The following is a 10,162-nucleotide window of genomic DNA, read 5'->3' as shown; positions in this document are numbered from 1 at the left end:
TTACAAAATCCCTTATGTATGAAAATTTTTGATAACTTAAAAATAAACCTTTTGCTGCGTTCAACTGTTATATTAGATAATTTTTCAGTTTCAGGCCCCCCTTCCCCCCCCTCCTTTAAATTTTTGGGCAGTTTGAACGATTTCTATAATTATGAAATCATGAATGTATTGTTTAGTGATAAAAGTACTCATACCCCAAATGTGTATGAGTACTCACACCCAAAATTTTGGGCCACTTCGTAAATTATTAATATTCTTAATTATTTATAAAAACTAGATCTAGTTTCTACTAAGGCATTTCACACACTAGTATAGCTATACTTGGATGTGATAGGGAAGTCATCTTCTAGGTATGCAATTGTAACCTTAGGTATCTAAACAATTAAGCATCTATTCTCATCTAAGAACCTTCCTCAATTGTCACAAGATTTTTGGTTTTGATTATGAAGCTAAATTATATAGTTAAGAGTCTAAATCTACTAATGGTTAAGCAAGGTGTAAACCACATGAAATCTTGACATACAAAAAACTATATTTTAGGATATCGACTTTTTATACTTGAATTTACTATAATTCCATTTTCATTGATGTAAATGGAATTTTTAAAGGAAGCATATTTCCAACTAGAGTTTGTGGACTATTTCACATCCATGAGGGGGTGTGTTTTCTTTATTATAACCATTTTGTTTGATAACTTAAATTTATGTTTATTCAAATTCTTAATTATTTCTAAGTTTGCAATGTAGCTTAAATAAAATAATAATCATTACATCTTTTCTTTTTATATTATCAATGAGTGTGTCAAAAAGCCAGCCCTTCGTCCTAGGCTCCTAGAAGTGTGTTTGGTGTCACTGTCTCTCTAGGAGAGCAAGTGTAGTGTATCCCCTAGTCAATCTATCCTGTGATGCCTGTCTCATTGAAAAGCATCTCCCAGAGGTTGTGAAAGTGACCCCCAACTCTAACCAATATGCTTTTTATTTTGTTTCTACCAAATATGGTATCTCTTTATGGCCTTTGAGTTTACCCTCTTTCCGCATAATGTTGTATCAAATTCTTTGAAAACTTGTGAATCATAGTTGATATTTATGACCAAATTAATTAATCCTGGTTAAATTAGAATGGCTACTATTTCTTGATATCTTATTTTTAAAAGTTAAAGAAAGACATGAATTCTTTATTGTTGATGGTAATTAAATGCATGCACTATATTCTTACTAAAATCACCCCTACTATTAATGAAGAACAACTACTGTAAGCATATTGAAACACTTAAATCTTCAATAATGCACTATATTCTTACTAAAATTACCCCTACTGTTAATGAAGAACAACTACTCTAAGCATATTGAAACACTTAAATCTTCAATAACCATATAAAGCTATCTTATATTGCTCCATCCACTGCTTAATAAGTTGAGGTTGGAAAAATAGATTGTGTTGTGGTCAAGGAGCTTTCTATTATGATCCATGGGCACAAAGGACATGTAGGGAGCCCTAAGAGAGCCAAAATATCAGATACATTCTCTAAAACCAAGATAACTTTATCTATTTATTTATCAATTGAAACTAGCCAAGTGATGTCACGAGTACATATTATGAGTACATATTGAAGGGAGTGACTATAGGAAGTAAATTAGAGGCGATTAGAATAAAACAAGTTCAAGGGGTTGAGTACTATAGGAAGTAAATTAGCAAGAAGTTACCATTCTGTTTCTATAAATTGTAACAGTAAGGAGTGATAGGGGGTGATGTAAAATAAAAATTATCTAACATAGCACTTGAACGTAGCAAAAGCTTTTATTTCAAAAATTATCAAAAATCTACATACATAAGGGGTTTCTTATTTTAAAAAGAGAAATCATGATGCATAATATGAACTTTCTAAAGCTATTTGAAGGAAGAGTGATATATATATATATTTTTATTTATTTACAAGCATCTAGAAATTTTTTAGTTGATCTGGATGCAACATACACATGTATGTGAGAAGGGGCTTTTGTATTACACCTAAGGGTTTTTCCTACTGAGTCCCTTAGCATACATTAGTGGAGGATAGAGACTCATGTGGCATATACATGTGTGTTTCCATAAATGTGAGAAGGGGCTTTTGTATAAGCCATCCTTTCGAGGTTAGAAAACTATGTACCACGTGTTTCTTAGTAAAGTGTTTCAATTATAGGCGCGCTCTTTACATTGAGTTGCATTTATTCAATTTTAGGCGCTCTTTACATTGAGTTGCATTTATTCAATTTTAGGTGCTCTTTACATTGAGTTGCATTTATTCACACTTATTTGGTAAAAATGGGAAAGTGTTTCTCAGTAAAGTGTTTCAATTTTAGGCGCTCTTTACATTGAGTTGCATTTATTCAATTTTAGGCGCTCTTTACATTGAGTTGCATTTATTCACACTTATTTGGTAAAAATGGGAAAGTTAGCATTTGGCATCTTTGCTAGCATTATGGAAAGCTTTTGAAGGTCATTTGACACTTTGGGGCACTCTTTTAACAAAAAAAATTAAAGAGAAATCGACTATGTTTTGTGTACGCATTAGAATTAAAGAGTCTGTGTGCTTGCTTCGAGTTGACGATATGGGCATAACAAAGAAGAGTCCATAATGTTGGCACATGTAAGAGCTGCTTCTTAAACAAAATGCACACACACCGCACTAAGGCATGTTTTACACAATGCATGCGACTCCAAGGCATGTGGGGTTGGTCTTTTCAAGGATGGTTGATGGGATTGTGATGTTAAGAGTGTGTAAGAGGTGGTCATGCAACATGACATGAGGGCAGAACATGAATAGTTGCTTTGGATAAAGGAATACGCTAGGGCTCAAATTTCAAAATTGTGAATGCGTGCAAGGTACCTAGGCCTTTAAGGGAAACCCAATTCTAAACCCAAAAAAAAGTGTACTTAGGGAGGCCTTGTGGAACTCAACTTTGTAACCCAAATTTCAAAGGTGGGTTTGTGTAAGGTTAAGAACTTAGAAGTCCACACTGTGGCCATGGGCCATAGCCTAAGAAAGGCGAGCTGTAATGAACGAAGCACAGAAGGCTGTGCCACCGTGCGAGGCGTGCAATTTGCGTGGGGTTGGTGGTTGGGTTACCCCACCAAGCGTCAGAACACCCAATCATGGCAGTACAGCAAAGTCGAATCCTGACCGTCGGATCTCGGCTGGCCCACCGGATCCACACGGAGGGGCCTGCACGGGCGCGCGTGCGGGCCAGGCCAGGGCGCGCGCGCGCGCAGGAGTCAGCAACGCTCGAAGGACGTTAGAAAGATACGTTGGCGGTTTTGCGCGAGAGTGGTTTTAGCGGCAGGAGCCTGAGGGGTGGTTTTAGGGTGGGGCCGGGCTGGGCTGGCGCGCGCGGGCAGTCTGCCGGCGAGGCTCGGCCGCAGGCGTCGTTGTCGCGAAGTTGCGCGCTGGACGGAACGGAGCAGGGGCAGTCGGCACTTGGCACGCTGTCGAAACGGAGCGGGCTGCCCGTTGTCGGAAACGTCATAAGTGGAAAAGCTCGGCTGTGTGTCACGGGGAAAGGGAGTAAGCGCAGCCCTTGTCGGCCCACGACACTCTCGTACTCCACTTTTCTCTAATCACAGCGCGCTAGCAGCTTCTCATTCAAATCCCATCTTTTTAAGCTAAATCCTTGTTTGATTCCACGTACTGCTTAGCTGCCACCTTACGTTTCCATAATTAGCTTGCAATTAATCGCTAATAGGAGCCCTAATTCTCTGGATAATCATACTCTTCTATCTACTCGTGTCATGGTTATCCCATAGTGCTCTATTTTTCAATAGCTGCTTGGTCCATCCTTCCAAATCAACCCAAACACATCACACAATATAAAAGTAAAGAGTTTTGTTCACGTTTTGGGGAAAAAAAATCTGAGAGAGTTAATTAGGGGCATCTCGCTGACACGACTCTACTTTATTTATTATCTACTCTTACGCATCTAACAAGGATTAAGAAATCTTCAAGAGTTAATTAGGGGTACCACAATACACTTTAGCTAACACTAATCTAGTTTATTTATTATCTACGCTCAGAAATCTAAGAAGGATATATTATTTATTATATGCCCAAAAAAGCAAGGTTTAGAGACGATATATATGGTCAAAATTACCAGTGACTCTTATCACTTGGAGTGATGCCTTTTTGAAAGCTAAAATTTTCAGTTTTTTTCCCCCAAAAATATAATTAATGTGGTGGACGCTGATCAACTGCAAGCATGGTAATAACATCATCATGGACCATGGTATGGTAGTATTGTACCAGGCTTAATCTTGGAATCAACAGCTAGTTACTCCATTTATTAACCCTAAGCTAAGTCCTCTCTCTCTCTCTCTCTCTCTCTCTCTCCAATCATAGCCTTACCATTTGCACAATAACCATGTTTTCATCGAGAGCTGATCTTTAAAATTGGACCACATTATATTGTGATAAAAACAACCTTAGGGAATAATTAGGATTTGTGGGTTAAAGGCGGTCACTATCTCCTTCATCATCTTCACCTTTGGCAAAAGCTGAACTTTGAAGAGAGGGCCACAGGCGAAGCCAAAATTCATCCTGATCTTGTGTTATGTCTGTGTAAAGTTTTTACCATGGAGATCAGTCCCATCAGGGCCATCACCATAGCCAGCTTTTGCAGCAAAGCTCTTATTAAACTCTAAGGCGGATGGTGTCTTCAACTGCAGCCTGCTTTCCAGTGGAGCAAAACACCAGGACAACACACACACACACTCGGTTACCGTGCAGCCAGTACTTCATAAAAAGATAGGATTCTCCTCTTGCTGCAAGGCTCCTGCTAAGCTAGCAGAAGCAGCTTTCTTTTGGCCCTTTCTCTCTCTATCTCATTGTGAAGTTTGTTGTTTTGATAGCCTAGTGTGTTGTAGGTTACAATAGGTACAGCTACCTAACTAGTTGCAAAGACCCATCAGAGATCAAATCCATCAAGAAGGACTCCTTTAGTGGAGAAGCACTAGCTAGATAACACACACACATAAAGCCTTTAATACATCATTGACCTTCATCATCTCCTTCACCCCTCCGCTTATATGCTCTCTAACTTCACTCCTCATCGAATTGAACTCAAATTCCCTTTAAGCCCTGCTTTTTCTCTTTCACTGTGGCTAGCTCAGCAAATCACAGTAGTCGAGAAAAGCATTTCAATACATTTAATAAATGATCATTATTGCTCTAGGAAACCATAGGCTTAAATATAGATATTCATTTTAGGTTATAGAGGTAACATAGAAGGTATTCATTCCTGTGTTTTCTTTGGTTTGCGCGCGTATGCCTACGTTAGTGTTGTTTTACTCTTCAGAAGTCAGCTCAAACTAAGAAAAAGGAAGCCCAATTAGCTGCATAGAGACAGAGAGAGAGAGAGAGAGAGAGAGAGAGAGAGAGAGAGAGAGTTGCACTGCTCACCCCAATTTTATTACGAGCTTGTTTGTTGCCATAGCTATGGTAGGGCTACACACCACTTAACATTATTTCACGTTGAGCTCTTTCATATTATATGTCCCCTCTTTTTCTACTTGCGCCCTCTTTCCCCAGCAACCCCTTGAACCTTGGATTCTCTATTACTGTCCTTAATATTGCTCTGATCTAACTCACCTACTTTGATATTAAGCTTAGATCTCCTCACCTCTCTTAGTAGAGTCTCCTGATCCTCCAACTTTGTCTGTTGCTTAGCCTGATGCACGTTGCAAATGCAGTGAAAATTCTGCACAGTTATCTTAGACTTGATTAGGTTTCTGCACAGTTATCTTAGACTTGATTAGGTTTCTTCACAGTTATCATATTAGACTTGATTAGGGCTTCTTCACAGTTATCTTTGATTAGGGTTTCTACACAGCTATCTTAGACTTGATCAGGTTTTGTACCCTGAAAAAGAAAAAAAAATTAGTGTTGAGTTTTTTTTCCCACTCCACTAAAGCCTAAAACTCAGCTAAATTAGGGCGGGTTTTACTCTATCTTAGCCAACATTAAGAGGAGTAATGCTGGGTTTTCATTTTGTTAATCTTTAAACCCAAAACCTGCAAGCTGAAGTACAGGAATTGATCGACGGGCTCAATCTCTGTTGCGTCTAGATCTGATCAGGCATGGAAGTGAACTGAAGGATTTGTACGCTTGACTATAATATTATGGAATTGAGCAGTTCACCGCACGCGGCAAGTAACAGCAAGCACAATGTGCCGATGTCAGCTAATTATGGTGAGATACACGAGTCAAGCAGCTCCAAGCTAGGAGGAGGGAAGGGGGATGGCAACAATATTAACAGTATTAACATTATAAACAATAGCAGTAACATTATACCTCAAGGAGGGGCTAATGTATTGAGGCCAGATCAACAGCAACAACAGCCCATTAATGCATCAGTAATTACAGTTAAGAAAGCTTCCAACGGCGTGCGCTACAAGGAGTGTTTGAAGAACCATGCAGCGAACATGGGAGGGTATGCAGTGGATGGGTGTGGAGAGTTCATGCCAAGCGGAGAGGAAGGCTCTATAGAGGCCCTCAAGTGCGCTGCATGCGGTTGCCATCGTAATTTCCACCGAAGAGAGGTAGACCATTATCAATAATATTAATACATGAAATACTCTACTTAATCCATATTATTATCACCTATTATCATAAGTATTCCATTAATTACTATTACAATTATCATAAGGATTCTGTCTCTCTCTTCAGTGCAAGGAGAGATCGATGTAACGGGTTTGCATTCATGATCATGTCACCACCTCTCGTGCCCTAATTCTTCTGCTCTTGCGCAGATTAATGGCAACAACAGCATGAGTTTATTGGCGCTTCCTAGCATTAATACTAACAACAACAACAGCAGCAGTAACGATCATGGTGAAGAGTATGGCCATCACCACCACAATAGCAGCGGCAACAACAATACCATGAATAATTACATGCAAGGGTTCCACTATCCTAATTCTGGGCATATGGGTTTCTTACCACACCACCACCATCTCCACCACCACCATCAATACATGCATTCGTTGATGAATAGCTCTAAGGTTGGCCATGGCGGTGGCAGCAGCAGCGCCAAGAGGTTCCGGACCAAGTTCACCATGGAACAAAGGGAGAAGATGTTCGAGTTCTCAGAGAAATTGGGGTGGCGGATCCAAAAACACGACGAGGCTGCCGTCCAACAATTCTGCGCCGAGGCCGGCGTCAAACGGCACGTCCTCAAAGTTTGGATGCACAACAATAAGAACACCTTTGGAAAGAAGCTGTAAGCATGCATTGGCCCCTACCCTTTAAAAAACCCTAATTAATTTGTTTCTCTATCTAATTACATTAGTTAAGCATCTCAGCTCACTAGAGCTCACACACCTCTCTTTTTTTTAAAAAAATCTCACCCTAATTATTGAAAAGGCACTCTTAAGGTTGACACCTCTCCCACTAATGAATGAAAAAGCATTTCTCACTAGCCCCTATTTAGTTTCCCACCATCACCTTCTTAATCTCCCTCATCACTTTAAAAACCCTACTCAATTATCTAATCACACATGAAGTCCTTAGCCAAGCATCTCTCACTAGTCCTCTCCAATCTAACACATGACCTATCCTTTTATATAATCTCACTTTAATTAGTACCCTAACATCACCTTATTAATTTCCCTCGTCATCTTTAAAACCCTACTCAATTGTTTGTCTACCTGATCACACATTTAGTCCATAGCAAAGCATTTCTCGATAGGTCTCTCCCATCTAGCATATCTCTCATCGTTTATAATCTCACCCTATTTCCCTTCTATCTAGTGCCCTAAGATCACCTTATTTCCCTCTCATTTAGTGCTTAGCCAAGCATTTCTCGATAGGTTTCTCCCATCTAGCATATCTCTCATCTTTTATAATCTCACCCTATTTCCCTTCTATCTTGTGCCCTAAGATCACCTTATTTCCCCACACTTTACCTTATTTCCCTCTCATTTTGTACCCAAATAAGCTCTTGTTGTCCATCTCTCACTTATAACTCATCCCCATCTATGCACCTATCATTTTTTTAATCTTACGTCTACTTCACCCTCTTACTTATAACTCGTCCTCGTCTATACACCTATCATTTATTCTTATCTTACCTCTACTTTGCCCTCTCATTTAGTACCCTCATCTAATCCTAATTGCCCCTCATTCATCACTATAATAAGCCCTTGGTGTCTTTGGTAATTATCACCTTTCACTAAGTACTTGACCACATCTTGCTAATCCTACACGGTCCCTTTATAATTTGCTACATAATCTCACCCTTACATCCCCTAATTTCACACACCTTGTCATTTGAGTTATTATAATCCATAGCCCCTCTCATAGAGCAACCTTATCAATTTTGTTGATTTATATCTTTGATTACTCAAAGTGTCTCATCAAGCACATATCATTCTAAGTGTCTCTCATTTAGGAAACCTCAAAGCCTTTAATATTGCTCTTATTTCCTCATCTCATCCTAACGTCCCTTCATATAGATAACCCTCTCAGACTGAATTTCTTCTCATGTAACTAATCCTTGCCCTTTTTTTTTCTTGTGCAGCCCTAAGTCTCTCAAATACCACACTAGAAAACCCTCAATCATGTTTGCTAACCTCACCCTAGGTCGATAAGATTATTTCCTATCTTACCCACACGTATCATTATGTTTGAGCTGGAAAAAATTTCATCATATTAAAGCATTAAAAAACGATTGCAATATCCATGTCCCGTAACGGGATGCCAACCACATCTTTTAGTAAATTTCTGTGAGGTCGTGAGGGGGAGTACTGATTTTCGAGATGGTTTTCGCTTGCAGGCTTCGATTTCCGGAGGCTTTCAATCCATTACAGGAGCCTAGTTGACAAGATAAGTATGGGACTTTGTTGCTTAGTTCATCTGCTATGGGATACATTTATTTTTTCCCAAGTTCAAGCTCCCCTCATGCAGCTGCTTCAAATACACTAGAAGTAGCCACTTCGTGTGCTCTCTCTCTCTCTGCTTGAAAGGGAGCTTGTGTAGGTCAGCATGTATTGTGAACTCGTGTAAGAGAAAAGGGCTAACATGAGAAGTAGGGTCCACACGTGCTTGCGTGCGTTACTACTGCACTGCATAGTTGGCGAGAGCTCACATTGTCACTACTTTTGAAAGTACTAACCGTGATCTCTATCTCTCTCTGTCTGTGTATAACTCAAACGCACACTCTCTCCCTCTCTCTCTCTCTCTCACACACACACACACACTCTTTACCCCCCTCTCTCTCTCTTACAGAAACATACACACTCTATCTCTTCTCACACTGATCTCTCTCTTTACCCCTCTCTCTCTCTCTTAGAGAAACACACACTCTATCTCTTCTCACACTGATCTCTCTCTCTCTCTCTCTCTCTCTCACACACACACACACACACACACACATTTTCAAAGTTTAGATACTTTCTTCCATTTTCAAGGATATCTTAATTATCTTCAGCATCATTTTACTTTACACTTTTGGTAATTTGCAATGGAGACATCTTTGGTTGCATTAGGGAAAAGGTTTGGTCCCCTACTGTGAATATTTTCAAAGAAGAAACATTTCCATGAGAATAAAAACACATGGCTAGAAATACTTTGTATTTTTAGCTTGTGGTGGAAGTAAGTGGGCCTTTTTTCTACACGGAAGATGTACTTTTTCTATATGGAGAATTCATTTTCAACTCATGTATTTTTCAATGATATTGCCCTTTATTTGTGCAATCATGAGGGACCCTTATTTGTGGTTCCATCATCCCTTCTCTTCTTTCGTGCTCTCCCTTTATCTCATCCCAAGTGCTCTCCAATGTAATCATCTATTGACCACAATTTGAAAATCAATTCATATCGGTTAATTTGAAGTGCTAAAATGACTGCAATCTCCATTCTAATTTATCATCTTGGATGTCCATCTTGCCTATGTACACCCTCAACTACATTTATGTCCATGTTGTCCACACTTTTTATGTTTTTCCTACTTCTTGAGAACACTTTTTTAAAAAACCCTCCAACTCTTTTAGCATTTTTTTCTAATAGTTTGTAAAAGCTTTGGTGACCGTTCAACATAGGTTAATGTTATATATTCCATTTCTCTTAAAAACTTTGTTTAAAAACTTTGTTGACAACTCAACATAGGTTGTTATCCATTTCTCTTAGAAACTATAA

At 39.2% G+C, this 10,162-nt stretch overlaps 1 protein-coding gene across 1 annotated transcript; it reads left to right on the top strand.

The window, feature by feature from the left end:
* The first annotated feature begins 4,258 nt into the window (after window positions 1-4,258).
* LOC147635992 (zinc-finger homeodomain protein 2-like) lies at window positions 4,259-9,762 on the top strand. Its single transcript, XM_086801422.1, has 3 exons — window positions 4,259-6,567; window positions 6,778-7,247; window positions 8,802-9,762. The coding sequence occupies exons 1-3, from the start codon at window positions 6,148-6,150 to the stop codon at window positions 8,845-8,847; spliced, it is 936 nt and encodes a 311-aa protein (XP_086657548.1). The 5' UTR covers window positions 4,259-6,147; the 3' UTR covers window positions 8,848-9,762.
* The last annotated feature ends 400 nt before the right edge of the window (window positions 9,763-10,162 follow it).

Source organism: Cibotium barometz, chromosome 8 (genome assembly GCF_041138505.1).
Source record: "Cibotium barometz isolate CiBa-2024 chromosome 8, ASM4113850v1, whole genome shotgun sequence".
Lineage (NCBI taxonomy): Eukaryota > Viridiplantae > Streptophyta > Polypodiopsida > Cyatheales > Cibotiaceae > Cibotium > Cibotium barometz.
The sequence above is the reverse complement of the archived record's forward strand: the minus strand, read 5'-3'. Positions and strand labels throughout refer to the sequence as shown.

Excerpts from the sequence above, each read along its gene's own strand:
- LOC147635992 (XM_086801422.1), top strand. The coding sequence starts at position 6,148 with ATGGAATTGAGCAGTTCACCGCACGCGGCAAGTAACAGCAAGCACAAT. Across the intron at positions 6,568-6,777 it reads GTAATTTCCACCGAAGAGAG|ATTAATGGCAACAACAGCAT; the intron begins GTAGACCATTAT and ends GCTCTTGCGCAG. Across the intron at positions 7,248-8,801 it reads AACACCTTTGGAAAGAAGCT|GCTTCGATTTCCGGAGGCTT; the intron begins GTAAGCATGCAT and ends TTTCGCTTGCAG.